Below are 19,685 nucleotides of genomic sequence, written 5' to 3'. Positions count from 1 at the left end.
ACGCTTCATCTGACATTATTACTAGAAAACTTAAAATGTATACGGATTTTTTTCATAAATCCTGCCACAATCCGGCCTCAAGCTCCTTTTAAGTGGGAAAAAATAAGTGCCGGTACTCTCCCCCTCCAGTCATACAAATATGGGACTATGTAAATTTGTGTGTGTGTGTGTGTATATATATATATATATATATATATATATATATATATATATATATATATATATATATATATATATATATATATATATATATATATATATTAAACTCTCCCACTGTGTTAAAAACCTCCTGTGTTTACCTTCATATTCCCGTTTGGCCGTGCATTTTGTCCCTCCAAGTTATTTCCGTCACAACCACGAGCGCGCCCGTATAGCTCGACGGGATGAGCAGGCGACTTGCGTACAGCGAATGCGGGTTCGATTCCAGTCGCGGCATATTTTGCCCCCACTTCCTACGAGTCTGTCTTTCACTGCACCTATCAAATAAAGTTGCAAGAGCCGCATGACACCGGCCAAAGAGCCGCATGCGAGCCACGGGTTGGCCAAGCGCGCCTTTACGTCTGTACGGCAAGCTTTGAGCATCAAAACACCTTAATCAACAAATCCAACCTGTAGACTTTGGGGAGATCGGGGGGAGTTACTGACTGATGGGGAATCTGGGAAGAACAGTACCTGTACATGCCGCACACTGTAAATAATTTCCGGTACGCTGATGGGTACAATTTAGAAGTGCCGGTACTGCGTACCGCTCCGTACCGACCCACTTAAAGCACTGGTTACAACCCATGCAAGTGCCACGATGGCTGGACGAGGCTAAAAAGGCCCTGAAATACTTAACATTGTTTATTGCTGGTGTTGTTTGGGCCAAATAATCCGAGTTAGGGGGTTCCTGGTTTGATTTTAAACTGGGGTCCTTCTCTGCTTGCATGGGGTTTCTCCTCAAGTCCAGAAAGGTGCAGTGTAGGATGATGCTGCTGCTGTGGTTGACAGGTGACATAAACCAGCTTGGACGTGGGAGATGTGTGAATGTTCTCTGCAGACACATGTATGTTGGGTTAATGATGCCTGAACATGTGCATGCATGGCTGCCTGTTTCCGTTTGCGCTGTGATGGACCGATTCCTGCACGTCCATCACTCAATGTCAGATGGCGTAGACTTGACCCCCTCCAGCCTTTTGCAGAATAAAAGGCAGGTGTAGCTCATGGATGGACGAATCAGGAGAATGTCCTCATTTCCTTTGGGTTCAAAACGCAACAATGGATATCCTTTACTCTTTATCACGGTTGAGAGTGCAGCTCTTTAGAGCATTGCTGTTTTTGCAGCAGTTTAAAACACAGTCAAGAAAGTCAAGTCAAAGTTGTTTAATATCCAAGAAGCTGGAACCGGTGTTCTCTGAGATCTTTCTACTTACAGAGTAGCTGTACCAAAAGAGAAAAAACAACCCAAAAACCCACATTTCTGCTGCCGGGGATCAACTCCCTGTTTAAACCAGTTGAACCTGCTGTTGCATAACTTCAGTTCTAAAATATGAACAATTTGTACATTTGCAGAAACTCCACAACAGAAATGTGGTGTTCAGTTTCAGGCCGAGGAGCTTCACCGCAGGAGGAAAGCAGCAGGTTTCATGGGAGGCGTCCTCAGCTTTCACGTAGCTGAAGGCATTTTATCATCATAAAAATCTTAATAAAAAAACTGTTTAAAGATCCGGTTTGTAAATGCCTCAACTGATGGAAAAAAAAAAAAGAATAGTGACGATATTAAAACTGTCATAACCTGGAGCTGTAAACGGAGCAAGTTAAGTGACTTAGCTCATGCAAATCTTCAGTTACCTTTAACACTTTTTAATAAAAAAATCAAATAAAAAGGTTTTTTGGGGGAAAACTCCTTTCCCTGATAAAGATGCACGTCCAATTAAATCCATTCAAATACATCCCAGCTTTCTCAAAAGCAAAGCTTACACTGTTAACCAGAATAACCTGAGCACAGGAGGCAACTTCATTACATTTTTTCTCATAAGAACCCCCCACTGATTTTTTGGACATGTTTTCACCAACTTAAAACCTGACCGGCTGGTTGAAATATAATCAATCACCACACGGCTGTCCTGATCGACCTTCCAGATATCCTGGGAATATCAATCATGTATGAACCGAGCAAAACCGCCGCTTCAGACGTTTTGGTACTTTTGTAAAAGGAGGTCTGGTCAGGGAACTGTCCCTGAGGTTTGCCGTTGTAGTTTAAATGTAGGACTTGCACATATTACTACGACTGTATTACATAAAAACCACATCACTGTAACAGAAGGCAGAGGAGGCAGTAAGTAACATTCATGTTATTGAGGGAATAAAGCAAACATTTGAGGTTATGTCCTAAATGACGGAAGATAAAACCAATGTAAAAGTTTAGTGATGCTCAAAAGTTTCAATCCTTCAAATGTTCTACATTTCTACATCAATATGAACAAATGAGATAAAGAAGGGGTTACATTAGGTCATTACTTTAAATGATCATCCAGTATTTGAAGGAGAAACTAGAAACTAGAGTCAGTGACCTATAGACTGTGCTTGGATCCTCTAAAAACATTTCCCAACACCGTTCCTGGGCGTACAGCGCCCTGCATGTCTCATGCCACCCTGCACTAACACTGACATCTAACACCAACAGCCAACACTAACATCTAACACCTACATCTGGCTCAGATTAGAAGTTAACGATAGACCTGTGAGCTGACGGTGATCCACCAGCAGGGAAACATCTCAAACGTGCAGGACGGTGTTGCCAGAGCAACGTATGGCGTCGATTCAACACCGAATGGCGGTTAAAACGGTCTCCCTAAACCTTGGACTCACATTCTGACAGATTGTAACAACTGGTGGATGTTCAAGTCGACCGTTCCCCTCTCTTTAAAAACGGTTTACCTTGAAAGACCACTCATATTTGAAGACACCTAAAGTAACATTAAAAAAAACTAAAGCAAGCTTTAAAAAAAAGGTTATACCATGCCAATATATTAAGATTTCAATTACTTGGTTTAAATATGAAGCTTTGTCTTTGGAGAAGAGAAGAATTGTATTCCTACATTAAAAAACATGATCACATGTGTGTAAGACCATTTAAGTAGTTTTGGTGCATCTGGCCCAAGAAGCACTAGCTCTGAATTATCCCAGCGACTTTTCAGGGCGTTCATTCCTCCTGACTGGGGCCTTTTCTTTACTTTTGTGGCGTTTGCATGTTCGCTTAGTGTCGACGTGTCTGTTGGGTTGATTGGCGATTCTAAACTAGGAGTTCGTCTCTGTGAGGCGTCTCGCTCGGGGAACTCGAACAGGATGAACCGAGTCGAGAAAAAATGGATCGATGGATCTCAGTGGAAAGATATTATGAAGCCTGATGACTCCAAGAACACAAATCATACCAATAAATGGTTGCAATCATGATAGCATCCATGTTTCAGAATGGCCTGGTCAAAGCCCTGAGTGAAAGAGATGTTGGAAAAAGAGCAGGAATGAGCAGTTAAAGTGGGGGAACTGTTCTCCACTAAGGAATAAGCTTATATTCCCCTAAACCGATGTGCAGGAGTGATTAACAGTTACTGGAAGGGTTTAGCTGCTCTTATCACCGCATAAAACAAGAAAATATCAATATACCGTTGCTGCTTACAGATGTGTACTGTTGCATAATCAATACATAGTTTGCTCATCTTAGTTAATGAAGATTTCTGGTCTATTTCCAGCTTGATGACAGTTTAGGTTTTTGACGTGCAAACACGCAGCAAACCAAACAAACAACCCCCAAAAAAGCACAATTGTTAAATGTGTCACTTGGTGACTGAAACCGGTCCCACAAGTGAATCCTCCAGCTGCCGGGAGGAGAAACGAACGACACGGAAACCAAACAGAAACCAAACCGTCGTCCTGCCGACAGATTCTTGTTATAATTCTTACGCAACGCTGTCTCCTATGGCTTCTCCTGTTAGCTGATGCTCTTGTCGGCTGACTGAACAATTCGCTTCGGCCTCCGCGGCTTTCCTCCTCTGAACCAGGCGGTCGACCAGAAGGACAAACATCGCAGAGGAAATGAGGCAGAAGCCCGAGAAGTAGAAGGCGAAGCTGTAGTCGTTTGTCCGGTCCACCAGCCAGCCTGCGATGGAAGCACAAAAATACACGTCATGTCTCCGATATTCCTGCAGCCGCTCAGTTTGACCTGCATCCGCTTGGGATACAAATGCATGAATACATAAACACTTCTATCATCCACTCCTAATAGTTAGAAAACCAAAGTGAAGTCAAACTGACAAGGATGTGATAATTCAGAGTTTTAACTCCTCGTGTCTCCCAAATAAATACCACAAGAAATAGCATGAAGCCACAAATAGTGTGCTGATCCACAACTACTTTCATGGCACATACTGTTTTTATTTTGCGTGTGCGCTTTTCCTTTTGTTTTTAACAGACTACAGAGTCCTTGTGTCCCAGTTCAGCAGAATCATCCGTCAAATGCTGCTTTTGCAGGTCAGAAGCGACACAGTTGTGGGATCAAAAATTCCTCCAAACGAAAAATCTACAATTTTCGTCTTCTCTTAGCGGGCAGAGAAACCTGCATCAGATAGATCCTCCACAGCCCTCCGTATCCCAAGATGCATTGGACAAAAGTGGGAACAGTAGTTGGGGAACATAATAGAAATGTACTTTCAACTTTTGATTAACAGGCCTCTTGAATAGCTGGGGAGACAGTTGAAACCAGAAGTTCACATACACTGTGCAAACAGACACGCAACTTTTTTTGTCTCACTGTCTGAAGTCAAATCAAACTAAATATCTCTAGTTTCAGGTCTGTCAGGATCACCAAAATTATTTCATTTTGCTAAATGCCTTAATAATGAGAGGGAGAATTTGATATTACTTTCTTCAAGGTCAAACGTTTACACACATTTCAGTTGTTCAGCAGTTTAGCATTTGCTCAGTTAATTAGAGTTAATCCGAAATCATAAACTCCTCTACTTGATGTCAGTGTGGCACATCTGATAAAAAAATGTAAAGGTCTTTTTCAAAGGCATCGCTCTTTCAGGGTGGAAAACACACATGTGATTTCAACTGAGAAGCCTTTGATGCCAGATTAAGTTTATAATCCTCATGCAGTGTCATGTGGGTCATATGTCTGCCAAAGCCTATCCGGCAAACTGTCCCCAAACATGAATTATTTTAATCTTCAAATGCTGAGTTAGTTCACAGATGCCTTTTTTTTTTTTTTTTTAATGTACCGCACCGCGGTAGCGCACCACATTATAAGGCGCACCTTCAACGAATGACGTATTTAAAAACGTTTTCCATAAGGCGCACCGCATTATAAGACGCACTAAATATATGGTAAGATACCGTACTATAGTGGCTGGGGTTGAGTTACGTATCTACCTGATGGAGCTGCGCTACAGGAAATGATACAAAATCTTACAGCAAATGCAAAAAAAAAACCAAGAAGAAAAGTACTGTATGTCAAACTTTATTAACAAAATAGAAACCAGCTTTGCTCCGACTCGTCAAAGTCGCCATTATGCGAGTCAGCGTCGCTGCTGTTGTTTGAACGTCTGTGACGATTCCTGACGTTTTTAACGCCATTACTTCGGCGACACCAACTACATTACCCACAATCCCCCTGACTACAGTAACAGAAATTACCGTAATGATCATATATAAGGCGCACTGCAGTATAAGGCGCACTGCCGGTTTTTGAGAAAATTAAAGGCTTTTAGGCAGGGGCGTCAATTGGGTATGGCAAGGTATGGCAGCCGCCTCACCTCGGCTTCAGGGGAAAATGTAAATGTTAGTTTTTTTATATACATTTATGGAATTACTCTGTGTCTATTTGTATTGATTATTCTATTATTTAATACATATAAAATAACTACAAATGCATATCAGAACAACATAATCGATTTCACTAGGTATTATCTTTCCCAACACTTGTATCCCCCTCATATCTTGAATCTAACTAAATCTGTTTAAGGGAAATATTTGAATTTCTTTACTCTTGCTTTCTCTCCTTTTTGCATTTGGACTTTGAGTTAAACTGGGATGTCCCTGTGATATTGTTGCACTGACATAGTGAATAAAATGACAGAATGAGTTAAATTGCGTTATTTCTGCTCTCTAACTCTGCCTCCTGCTGTCCATGGTGCCGAAAACAGATGCGTATTGCGTAAAGGCGCAGTGACTGAATTGATCAACACGTTGTTAAAGTGTAGTGTTCGTAGTTACGTTAGCAGGATGTGAGCGAGACTGCATTTCAAAAAGTTAAAATTTTCTTGACAACACAGATAAGCTACATAGCTGACCTCTGTGACTCGTAACCTTGCCATACCTTAGCTTTGAGTGAAATGACGCCACTGCTTTTAGGCACACTCAATCAAGCTCGAGCCAGTTGCCTGACTCAGCAAACAAACAACAACATAAAACTAAAAAGACAGCTTACCTCCAGCAGGCGGGCCGATGAAGCCTCCGATGCTCCTGAAGAGCATGAAGAACCCCAGTCCATTGTCGAATCCCTCCAGGGTCACGATGTCCACGATGCAGGTGACATGAATGGCCACCACGCAGCCGAACAGGAATCCGTAGAGCGCAAAAAAGAGCACGATGAACCAAAACTGGCTGCAAACGGGTAGCAGGAGCAGCACCACCCCGAGCAGCATGGCCACGATGGTCAGCAGCTGCAGGTTCCTCAGGATCCTCATGTTGCCTATCCAACCGCAGAACAACCTCCCTGCCAGGTCGGCCCCCGCCACCACGGAGAGGATCAGGGCCGGCCAGTACTTATCCATCCCCAAACTGTTGGCAAAAGGCACCAGGAAGAGAGTGGGGATGAAAAACCCAGCTGCTGCGAAGATTGCAAACACGATATAGAAGATGAGTTCAGGTTTTCTAATGAGGGAACACTGAAAGATGGGCTTCCTCTTCGGCGGGAGCACGTCCTCATCCTCTGGACGGTCTGGCGTCGGACCCTCGGCGCTCTCCAGAGGTCTCATGAGGGCCGCGCAGGCACAAAGGTTCAGCTGGAGGCCTCCGATGATGAGCAACGCCCCCCGCCAGGTGTACGTCTCAATGAGCCACTTGAAGAAGGGACTGAATACGAAGGCGAAGACGCACTCCCCCGAGCTGGCCATGGAATAGGCTATGGGACGCAAACGGGAAAAGTAGTGGCTCACCATGCTCATGGCAGGGATCCACGAGAAGGAAATGCCCAATCCTGGAAAAAGGAGAGTGAAACAGTTAGCCCGTTTTTTTTAAGACTTCAATTCAATTCAATTTTAATTCATCCATCCATCCATCGTCCGCCGCTTATCCGTTCCCAGGTCGCGGGGGCAGCAGCCTCAGCAGAGATGCCCAGACTTCCTTCACCCCAGACACTTCCTCCAGCTCTTCCGAGGGGAGTCCGAGGCGTTCCCAGGCCAGCCGAGAGACATAGTCTCTCCAGCGTGTCCTGGGTCTTCCCCGGGGTCTCCTCCCAGTGGGACATGCCTGGAACACCTCCCTAGGGAGGAGGGACATGCCTGGAACACCTCCCTAGGGAGGCGTCCAGGAGGATCCGGTACAGATGTCCAAGCCACCTCAGCTGACTCCTCTCAATGTGAAGGAGCAGCGGCTCGACTCCGAGCTCCTCCCGGGTGACCGAACTCCTCACCCTATCTCTAAGGGAGCGTCCAGCCACCCTGCGGAGGAAACTCATCTCTAAGGGAGCGTCCAGCCACCCTGCGGAGGAAACTCATCTCGGCCGCGATCTCGTCCTTTCGGTCACTACCCAAAGTTCGTGACCATAGGTGAGGGTAGGGGCGTAGATTGACCGGTAAATCGAGAGCTTCGCCTTTCGGCTCAGCTCCTTCTTCACTACGACAGTCCGGTACATCGACCGCATAACTGCGGACGCTGCACCGATTCGTCTGTCAATCTCCTGCTCCATCGTTCCCTCACTCGTGAACAAGATCCTGAGATACTTGAACTCCTCCACCTGAGGCAGGACTTCTCCACCCACCCGGAGAAGGCACGCCACCCTTTCCCAGTGGAGAACCATGGCCTCGGTTTTGGAGGTGCTGATTCTCATCCCTGCCGCGTCGCACTCGGCCGCAAACCGCCCCAGCACATGCTGAAGGTCCCGGTCTGATGAAGCAAACAGGACAACGTCATCCGCAAAAAGCAGGGACAAAATCTTGTGGTTCCCGAACCGTACCCCCTCCGGCACTTGGCTGCGCCTAGAAATCCTGTCCATAAAAATTATGGACAGGACCGGTGACAAAGGGCAGACCTGCCGGAGTCCAACATGCACCGGGAACAAGTCTGACTTACTGCCGGCAATGCGAACCAAACTCCTGCTCCGATCATACAGAGACCGGACAGCCCTTAATAGAGGGCCCCGGACTCCATACTCACTGAGCACCCCCCACAGAATGGCACGAGGGACACGGTCAAATGCCTTCTCCAGATCCACAAAACACATGTAGACTGGTTGGGCAAATTCCCATGAACCCTCGAGCACCCTGCAGAGGGTGTCCGAGGCGTAGTGGAGGGTCCAGCCCCTTTCAAGGAGCTGGGTTCCAGAGCCCAAGCTATGTGTGGAGGTGAGCCCGACTATCTCTAGCCGGTATCTCTCAACCTCACGCACAAGCTCCGGCTCCTTCTCCCCCAGCAAGGTGACATTCCATGTCCCCACTGAGAGGGTTTTAGTCCAGGGATTGGGTCGTCGAGGCACCCCGCCACAACTGCTACCCAGTCCACATGGCACCGGCCTGCCATGGACCTTCCTGCGGATGGTGGGCCTACAGGAAGGCGGGCCCACGCACGTCGCCGTTTCGGGCTGAGCCCGGCCGGGTCCCATGGGCAAAGACCCGGCCACCAGGCGCTCGCCATCGAGCCCCAACCCCAGGCCTGTCTCCAGGGAGGGGCCCCGGTGACACCGATCCGGGCGACATAGCGGTCCTTGGTCTTGACGGTGACGGGCCAGACTAAGAGCGGTTCACAAACTTGTCATGAAGAAGAATTTTAATTCAATTCAATTCAATTTTATTTATACAACAGATGTTGTCTCTAGAGGCTTTCCAGAGACCCAGAACATAAACCCCCGAGCAATTATTACATAAACAATGGCAGGTAAAAACTCCCCTAGTGGGAGAAAAGCCTTAAACCAAACAGTGGCAAGGAAAAGGCTTTAATTTCTTTCCTGCAAAAACAGCGATGACGGCCCTGGAAACGTGAGTTTCTGTTCCAGTCGCTGTCAGGGACAACTCAGACAATCAGTTTTGCAAATGCAGCTCAATGCAAGTAGTTGTAACACCATTAACTGACCACAGTGTGTGCTATGACTTTTAAAACCTCCATAGCTGTGATCAAAGAATTAAAATATTAGATATTATATAGTTTAATATCACCAGTCACTTATGGATGTTGAGCTGACATGTGAGAATTGGACATGATCAGGTTGCAGGCTCGCTCCTGAGAGGAGATGAGATGTTTTCACGTTAGACGTCAGTCGGATACTGTTTTCTTGTTTCTTTTGCAGAACCGGCTGAACCGGCTGTCTTAATGCAACAATTACTCCCCACATCGTCTTATCCGAAACTTTCCTGTCATCTATCTTACTGTAGAGATGTGATCCCGTCTTGCCAGAGTCAATTCTCTTTTTTTTTTCCCCAGTATTTCCTAGTTTAGTCTAGAGGACATTCTCCCAAACAATACAGTTGACCTCGGTTTCACCAACTTTTTTAAGAATACACGCTGGGTTGCATTAATATGTCATTTGAAGTTGGATTTTTATTGATTAGTCAGTAGACGAGAGTCACAGGATATCTGGCTTTATAAGATAACAATGTCAAGACAGTCTTTGGTCCCAAGACCAGTGTGGTACCATGCAGGACAGCTGATTTGTATGTACGATGAAAAATAATCCCACGATTTTATTATGGCTGCAGCACATAGTCTCTTTATTAACTCCTACTGAATCCTTTCAAATGACTCCTACATGATCCAAATCTGTGTTGTTCCCCTCCATTACAGCCAGCTTCACAACATCAAAAAGACCGTTGCTTTGTTTTTTTAGGCCACATGAAGTTAAGAAATTGTGGTGGTTCTAGCATTAAATTAAATCTACTTTCACCTCTGGTTTGAAACCTTTTTCTGAAAACTTCTTCCGTGAGAACGATTATTCAGAAATTAAAAAGCATTTGAGACAGTTGAGAGACAGAATAAGTCATGCAAGAAGTGAATACGTGGAAGTATTGCTGCTAAAAGTGGATATACAACCTATTAAATCGAGGGTGTAATTAGGGCCAGTCCCAATCCCCCCCTAGTCCTACTTTTCAGCACTACCGCTAAATTTTGTGGTGTTCCCGTGAGGGTAGTGGTGTCCCAATTCCTCTCTTCACCTAGTGGTAGTGCGGAAAACAAGGGTAGTGGCTATGAATCTGTCCCTACGGAGCGAGGGTTTTCCGATGCACAAAAAATTTCCCAGAATGCTTTACGTCATCATTTGCAGACTGAATCAAAAAAAAAAAACATGGCGGACATTTCTTATTTTTTAGTGAATAAAATCAATATTTTGAGTTAGTTTCTGCATGAAAAATGCGTTTTGATTACATTTCTAGCAAGAAATATATATTTTACTTTCATAATATTCACTCAGTGAATGTACATAATCACTCGCTTGCCCTTTGTTGCGAAGATCTCGCCAGAATAAAGGCTGATTTATGTTTCTGCATTACACCAACGCAGAGCCTACGGCGTTGGTTACGCGGCGACGCGCGCCGTACGCCGTTCCCTACGCCGTTCCCTACGCCGTAGGCTCTGCATCAATTTAACGAGGAACCATAAATCAGCTCCCGAGCCGGCTGCTCTTCTCATCCCCGAAAACATCGAAACAAATTTCTTAACAGGCGTTATTTGGATAAACTGAGCCCAGGTTGGGGATCTTAACGGTTACTTTTACGCCTGAAAAAATATTAAAACTTAATAAAGTGGCATATTAACAGCACTACAGTGGAAATTAAAACAGCTTTTAGCTCTGGGCTTCCTGATATGGTGTGACGTATGTGCAAAAGTAACTACGCAGTCACTTACGTACCCGAACGTAAACCACGCAGTGAAGGAGCAAGTGGTGTCCCAATCCCTAGGGAACATTACAAGGGCCCTACGGTTTGTGGCTTCAATTTTAGGGCTAGTGGTAGAAAGTAGGGGGAACATTGGGATTGGCCCTTTGTATTGCTCTTATGATTTTTTTTCCCATATGAAAACACAGGATTAAAAAAGGGGATCTAGCTATAGCTCAACACTGACACTACCATACCAGAGTATAAGTTATCATAATTAAAGTTGCAGGGCAAGGGCCTCATTTCCTTGAAGCTACTGAGAGGATTAAAATGCCATCATCACAGAGTCTCTCAAGAAGTGGCACATTGCTTTGACAAGCAAGAGAACGAGCCTGTCATACCGACTGAAATACTTTTTAAGGGTTTGCATGTGACTTTGGCGTGCTACCTTCCAGGAAGCCCAGGGTGAGGTAGAGACACGGCAGTGGCAGGTCCAGGGAGGCCAGCACCATCCCCAGACAACACAGCAGGCCTCCCATCATGATCACCACTCTCTGGGAAAACCAGAGAGTCAGAGCACTGGCTGCTGGAGCTGTGGAGTCAGTGGAGAGGAGGGAAAACAAAACCAAACAAAGTGAAAACATGACTACTGAAGCCAGTACTTGAGTTTAAAAAAAAAGAATCAGGGGGGATGGTGGATTTTATCATATGGGGACAGATAATTTGTGCTGATTACAAATAATAATATATTACAAATAATAGCACTGACCAAAACAGCTGCATAAATACTGCAGGAATGACATAGCAGCAGTTAAATGCAGCCTTCTGTAAGCTTTAAATATCCACTGGGCTTACATCAAATACATCAAAACACAACAATAAAAAACACTTTTCTGAACTTATCAATATGACTCTGTCTTTCACGGGATAAGTAAAATGGATCACTGCAAAAACTCAAAATCTTAACAAGAATATTTGTCTTATTTCTAGTTGAAATGTCTCATTTTAGTAAAACAAATCTCATTACACTTAAACAAGACTCATCACTGGAAAAAAACAACAATTTTCACCTGTTTCAAGTAGATTTTCACTTAAAATAAGTAGAAAAATCTGCCAGTGGAACAAGATTTTTTTGCTTGTAATAAGAAGATAAATCTTGTCCCATTGGCAGATTTTCCTACTTATTTCAAGTGAAAATGTACTTGAAACAGGTGAAAATTGTCAAATAAGTTATTTTTCTGGTGTTATTTTTCTGGTGATGACTCTAAATGTTGAAATAGCAGTAAAACCACATTCATTGATGAAATGACATAAGGGATGGAAAGGGGGGATGGCAGTTTTACAGGGGGTGATTTTGACCGTTTTTATTTCAGGGGGGGATGTCATCCCCCCTCATCCCCCCTCAACTCCAGTACTGACTGAAGCAGCTCGGGGTTAAAAACAGACACCAACGTTGAGCAGACAGCTGTCTCTTTACCTCCTATATGAAACATAGCAATAGTTGTGGACGTCACCCAGGAGGTCGTGCTGGTCAGGACTCCAAAGTGGTTCTGGATGTCCAGGAAGAAGAGGCCGAAGTTTTTGAGGACAGCCCCAGTGAGGCCCATGATGAAGAAGGCTGATGCCACCACGACCCAGCCGTACCCCCCGTCAGGGGGTCCGGCCCTCCGGGACTTCATCCTCAACTACTCAGCAAGACGCTCTCCTGCCTGCAATAACAGGCTGTTATGTAAGAGTCCCCCCATATGGGTAGGCATGCACGTACACGTATGCACAGCACATGCAGCAGCACTCCAGTGCTGTATGTTATTTTATATTTAGGAACATTTTGATTAGATTTTTTATTTTGTACATGTAAAAGACAACAATTAAAGGTAAGAAAACAATACAAAAACAACAAAACAAAGAATTTCATATTTTCACACTTAACATCCTAATTACATGTGCAAAAAGGAATAGGAAGAAGTGTAAACTTATTTAATCCTACCCCCATTCACTAATCATTTATTAACACGTATTTATAATAACTATACTATAATTATACTCACACACTGTACTCGCACAGTTACCCATACATACATACATACATACATACATAAATACATACATACAGTTGAGTATTTCTATATATTTGTACATGCATGCTCATATAAATATTTATATAAATATACTTATTTACACCATACTATCTCTATATTAACTCCATCTGCTCTATATCTATATAAGTCTATTTACACACGTATTCACACACATACACCCATACATACCTACATACATATACATATACATACATTTGGTTTGGGTATAGCCATTTATTTGATTTTTTTAGCTCAACTATATTAACCAAGGTATTAATCAGCTTTTTAGATAGCTTTTCAGATTTCAAATATTACTATTCAGTTTATTTTAAGTTTTAATTGGAGGGAAATAAAGTCCAATAGTCTGCAGTTCGAATCTAAACACAAATCTAACACAAATAGCAGCAAATTAACTAAATTTCAAGAGGCAGATCATTTTTCAAACTCACGTTTTTGTGCTCATTCCCGCTGGGATAGATCAAACTTGTGATGTCCTCTTGATTCCTTCTGTAAACTCACTTATTTCAGCCACTGGGGGAAACTGTCAAACACAGCTGGCAAACCCCGCGCTGCGCTCCTACTGGGAGGTTTACGGTAACCGCACCGAGACGCTCAATTAAGGAGATTACCGTAAAAAAACTAACAAAAAACATCACGAATTCGTGTGTAATCATTTCGCATCCTCGCCATATCAGCCGAACAAAGCTTCCAGCAGATGTTTCCGACGTGCTGAAGCAGCTGCAGTCTAGTGCCACTTGATCAAACTTGTCGGGCGGATCTCCAGACGGGATGTGGCGCTTCAGACAAGACAAGCCCCGAACCACGTGACCGGGAGAGGGCCAGGCCACGATACCATCACCAAGAAGCATCAAGATCATAAAGACATAATAATACTCAGTACTCGAGTTGTAAAAAAAAAAAAAAAAAAAAAAAAAAATCAGGGGGGATGGTGGATTTTATCATATGGGGACAGATAATTTGTGCTGATTACAAATAATATAATATATTACAAATAATAGCAGTGACCAAAACACCTGCAGAAATACTGCAGGAATGACATAGCAGCAGTTAAATGCAGCCTTCTGTAAGCTTTAAATATCCACTGGGCTTACATCAAATACATCAAAACACAACAATAAAAAACACTTTTCTGAACTTATCAATATGACTCTGTCCTTCACAGGATAAGTAAAATGGATCACTGCAAAAACTCACAATCTTAACAAGAATATTTGTCTTATTTCTAGTTAAAATGTCTCATTTTAGTAAAAAAATCTCATTACACTTAAAACAAGACTCATCACTGGAAAAAACAACAATTTTCACAGTCATTTATGTCATTTCATCAATGAATGTGGTTTTACTGCTATTTCAACATTTAGAGTCAACACCAGAAAAATAACACCAGAAAAATAACTTATTTGACAATTTTCTCCTGTTTCAAGTAGATTTTCAATTGAAATAAGTAGAAAAATCTGCCAGTGGAACAAGATTTTTTTGCTTGTAATAAGAAGATAAATCTTGTTCCACTGGCAGATTTTCCTACTTATTTCAAGTGAAAATTTACTTGAAACAGGAGAAAATTGTCAAATAAGTTATTTTTCTGGTGATGACTCTAAATGTTGAAATAGCAGTAAAACCACATTCATTGATGAAATGACATAAGGGATGGAAAGGGGGGATGGCAGTTTTACAGGGGGGATGATTTGGACCGTTTTTATTTCAGGGGGGAAGATTTTCACCGTTTTTATTTCAGGGGGGATGCCATCCCCCCTCATCCTCCCTCAACTCGAGTACTGATAATACAATCTAAAAAGACTACTATATTAAAAGACACTTCACACCCTGGACACTCACTGTTTGAACTGCTGCCATCTGGGAAAAGATACATACTCATGAAAACAAGGACAAACAGACTCAAACACAGCTTTTATCCAACAGCAATAACCACTCTCAACAAAAACAGGCGCTAATGTGCAATAACAAAAAATGATTGTATGTTGATGAAAGTTCTTGTAAAGTCCGTATGTTGATGTATGTGTGGAGGGGTGAATGTGTCTAGATGTATATACAGGACTGTCTCAGAAAATTAGAATATTGTGATAAAGTTCTTTATTTTCTGTAATGCAATTAAAAAAACAAAAATGTCATACATTCTGGATTCATTACAAATCAACTGAAATATTGCAAGCCTTTTATTATTTTAATATTGCTGATTATGGTTTACAGCTTAAGATTCCCAGAATATTCAAATTTTTTGAGATAGGATATTGGAGTTTTCTTAAACTAAGCCATGATCAGCAATATTAATCTATATTAAAAAGGCTTGCAATATTTCAGTTGATTTGTAATGAATCCAGAATGTATGACATTTTTGCATTACAGAAAATAAAGGACTTTATCACAATATTCAAATTTTCTGAGACAGTCCTGTATATATATATATATATATATATATATATATATATATATATATATGTTTTTATTTCATTTTATTGATTTATTTTTCAGTTATTTTTTTTTTTTTATATGATGCGCTGACTGGAAAGCACTTTTAATTTCGTTGTACACAGTGATAATGACAATAAAGATCTATCTATCTATCTATTCTCACTGACTTATTTAAAACTAGAGTAAACACACCGTAAACACATATTTACGCACACGGATAAAGGCTGATTTATGGTTCCGCGTTACACCAACGATTTAACACAGAACCTTAATTCCATAATTCAGGTGTTAGACGGAAAGGCGCATCCCCGACTCGTGCTGCACACGGTGGTGTTGATTAAAACTGATTTAACATTGAATTATTTCGCTTAAAGCTATGTATGGATTTAAGTATCTCCAGTAAAGATTTAATAACTCAATAACGTGTCATGCAGTCAGGATCTGGACATACCGGCTTGTAAAGTACTTTTTCTTCTTTTTAAAGACAACAAGGCTCATCATTCAACTCAACATCACTCAACATTCCTGGGTTAAAAAAAATGTAGATACTTTGTTCTAAAAATACTCAAGTTTTCTATTGGGGTGGTTGGTGGATTTTGAAGTTTTAACATTTCGACACACATCAGCTTGATTGATGATGTATCTTGCAAAAAACTGTAGATTATATTCATTATGAATTATATTTCTAAGGAAAACACCCAGGTTAAAAAGCATCACACCGGGAGAATTGACATCACAGATATGTTCTTTTTTATCATTTTCACACCATCTCTTCCACTGAAAACATAAACAATGACAATATTTTTTTAAAATCGCTTTTGTATGCACTTAATTTACAAAGACATCTTGCTTACATTCAAAATATAGTAGTTATCATAACCTTATAAAATTATACTTTTTTTTCTGGACATATGTACACAAATATACTGTGGCAATACAGTTAAACATAGAAACTGCTGGACTGTCGGCTTCTTGGGTGACAGCAGAAAAGGATGACATGGGCTAGGCCAGCTAGCTGTCTGTATGGACAACACACACACACACGCGCACACACACTCACACACACACAACTTGTTCATCACAAGCATCTTTAGCTTCAGATCTGGCAAGAGTCTTGTCACATTCTCCACAAACGCTTCAACAACATCAAGTTCAACAGTTCCTTTCACCACCTAAACATTTCCAGCCCACCAGGCTGCTCCACGAAAGAAAAGCGCCTTGCTTAAAGGCACCTGGACAGCAGTTTATTTTGGAGCGGGTCAACTCCCCGACTCGTCCGGTTCCACTGCTTTGTCACACGCTGACGGCCGGCGGGAGCGGGGCCTCGCGGCCACGGCCCGGGCGGCGGCGGCGGCGGCGCCGCGGCACGGCGAGCGTCTTGGGGGGGAGCAGGGCACTTGGGGTGATTTCAAAACTCCTTGCTGTCCCTGAACAGGTCGATGCGCAGAGACAGCTCCTTGAATAAAGGACGCAAGGCAGGGTCTTTATCCCAACACTCCTCCATGATCTCATGGATCTGAGAAGGGCGAGAAGAGAAGGAAGGTTTTTCAGCGAGGGGTTGAAAGAAATCATTACATTTCACTGCGTGGGGGCTGGATACTTTTACAAGTACAGGTCTCAGTAGAAGCAGTTATTGCTTGTCGAATTCTTAAGATGAGCCAAGAATTAAACATTTTTTTCCCCCCACCCCTCAAGAGTGACTACTCTAAACAGGAAAGTGCACATGCAGGACCGGTCCTCTGTCGAAACTCTTAAAAGCAGTGCAGGGAGACGCCGGAAGCTGTGCTCATGGAGAAACAGAGGACTCACTCGCGATCACAGTAAACTTCTTCTATGGCGGCGCTCGATCAATTGGAAGGAAGATCAAAACTGCATAATATGGTATCCTTAAATTGAAGATGACTAGAATATCATAGCGGATTATTATCTCAGCTTAAAGTTTGACAAGCAAATTGACAGCATGGTCAGGACCCGTTTTTATCAGTTACGGGTTTTAACAAAAGTAAAGCAATTTTCAAATCGTGCAGACTTGGAAAAAACTATTCATGCTTTTATAAGCTTGAGAATTGATTATTGTAATGCTTTGTATGTTGATGTCTCCAAGTCTTCTCTTAGCCGTCTTCAGCTTGTTCAGAATGCTGCAGCACGCTTTTTAACTAATACTCGACGTCGCAGACACATCACCCCGGCTTTATTTGCTCTTCACTGGCTTCCTGTTTCTTTTAGAATTGATTTCAAAATGTTAATCTTTGTTTTTAATGCCCTCAATGGGCTTGCCCCTCTTTATTTATGTGAACAAGTGCGTGTTCAGAACTCCACTACTCCTACTCCTACGGTCCTCAAATCAGCTCCTGCTGGAAGTCCCTAGAACAAGGACTAAACTCTGGGGTGATCGGGCCGTATCGGTTGGTGGACCCAGACTCTGGAATAAACTGCCCCCAGAAATGCGCACCATCACTGACTTTGGGGTTTTTAAATCCAGACTGAAAACCTGGTTATTTAGACTGGCTTTTAATACACAGTATTGATGTGAAATATTCTTAATTTAATTTTAATGGTTTCATTATGTGTTTTTTGTCGTCCTCGTTTTTGTTTTAATGTGGATTTTAATGGAAAGCACTTTGGTCACGCTGTGTGTTGTAAAGGGCTTTATAAATAAACATTGATTGATTGATTCATAGTTATCTTGAATATTTATTTTTTGCTGAGATGTTAGAAAACTAAAAGAAAAGGTGACTACTACTGACTAACACAAGACTTAAGAGATAAAGCAGTCGTACCTCAGGAGGACAACCCAGCGGCTGAGGCAGCCGGCTGCCCGACTTCAGCAGCTCGATGAGGTGGTAGACGATCAGCTGGCCCTGCTTGTCGTTGCCCATCATTGACATGAAAACCTGAACAGAAGGACGAGGCGAAAGAGAGAACAATCAGCAAAGTGAAAGTTGAATTAATACTCCATGTAACTGGCAGCTTGTTTCTTTTTACAGTTAATATGAATCCAAATCAACAGATGAATTTGACTAAAACCTCCCTGGGGGCTCAGGAGCAAGGCATTAGGACTTGCAGTGTTTTATCAAGCTGTTTTTAAACATTTGTAACAAGTATTTTCTCTTTTTTTTGTCTGCTTTTGAAAGCCTGCCAGAGATGAGAGCAGGGTGTGGCAGACTGACGGGAAGGAGTGCACGATTCGCAGGGAAACAAGCTGCGTTCCTCATGAATCACACTCTGTCATAGGTCCAACTGGTTCCTCGCAAGACAAATGTTTTGTGGAGAACGTGCACGGTACACCGGGATACGCCGACGTGACTTACGTCAATTACCTTGGTTCCCATGAAGCCTCATTTTCTGTAACAATCAATCTTTTAACTATGTCCGTGCATGTTTTTACAGAACACAATTTGTTGGAGATTCGTGCAAATATTTGTACTGGCAGGATGACAAGATAAATATCCTCAACTCTTTCCTACTTGTCTCTTCAAGTTCTGAGTCCCTTTGAATGGTCTTTCAAATGTCTTTCGATAGAAACCTATCTGCTCTCTAAGGACCATTCCACATAGAAACAAGTCTCTTTCATTCCAACTATTGGCAAAAGTATTGAAATCATTTTTATAGACTAACAATGACACCCACTCACATCTAAAGACTAGAAACCAGAGTTTGGCAAAGACGGAGGATCTTGTGGGCTCATTATTTACACGGCGACAATCAGATTCCAACACCAACTCAAACCGTTTGTGGCGCCGTGGAACGACACACTTTGTATGACAAGACTGGCGACGACATGAAAGATGTTTGAGTTTTTTTGTAAAACAGACGGCCTTGGATTTTCTCTGATACTCACTTTACAGCGGACGACCTCAACTCAAGTCGACTTTTCACACCTTCATACACACGTTCCTTCGACTGTTAAAATTAAAATTTGTAGATCTAGTTGAGCTAAGGACTTCTCTTATCATGTATAAGGCACAAAAAACCTACTTCCTTACTGCATTCAGGAAATGTTTTCACCCAGAGAAAGTCGGTATAAACTCAGGGGAACCTGTATGTTTAAAAAAAATAAAGGTAAGGACAAACTTAAGAAGTAGATGTGTTT

At 42.5% G+C, this 19,685-nt stretch overlaps 2 protein-coding genes across 2 annotated transcripts in view; both read right to left on the bottom strand.

Annotated features, from left to right (window-relative positions):
- Window positions 1–540: 540 nt before the first annotated feature.
- zgc:114041 (uncharacterized protein LOC574425 homolog) lies at window positions 541–13,897 on the bottom strand. Its single transcript, XM_061730097.1, has 5 exons — window positions 13,591–13,897; window positions 12,541–12,772; window positions 11,512–11,655; window positions 6,467–7,237; window positions 541–4,138 (listed from the first exon to the last, which is right to left on the bottom strand). The coding sequence occupies exons 2-5, from the start codon at window positions 12,740–12,742 to the stop codon at window positions 3,939–3,941; spliced, it is 1,317 nt and encodes a 438-aa protein (XP_061586081.1). The 5' UTR covers window positions 12,743–12,772; window positions 13,591–13,897; the 3' UTR covers window positions 541–3,938.
- A 2,422-nt stretch (window positions 13,898–16,319) lies between these two features.
- Window positions 16,320–19,685, bottom strand: part of jak2b (Janus kinase 2b) — a 38,401-nt gene continuing 35,035 nt past the window's right edge. The window contains exons 23-24 of the mRNA XM_061729572.1: window positions 18,373–18,486; window positions 16,320–17,108 (exon numbers count right to left, since the gene is read on the bottom strand). Coding sequence (XP_061585556.1) covers window positions 17,001–17,108; window positions 18,373–18,486 — 222 coding nt within the window. The 3' untranslated portion in view covers window positions 16,320–17,000. The remainder of the gene's footprint in view (window positions 17,109–18,372; window positions 18,487–19,685) is intronic.

Source organism: Cololabis saira, chromosome 9, assembly GCF_033807715.1.
Source record: "Cololabis saira isolate AMF1-May2022 chromosome 9, fColSai1.1, whole genome shotgun sequence".
Lineage (NCBI taxonomy): Eukaryota > Metazoa > Chordata > Actinopteri > Beloniformes > Belonidae > Cololabis > Cololabis saira.
Note: the sequence above shows the minus strand (reverse complement) of the source record. Positions and strands in the feature narration are given on the sequence as shown.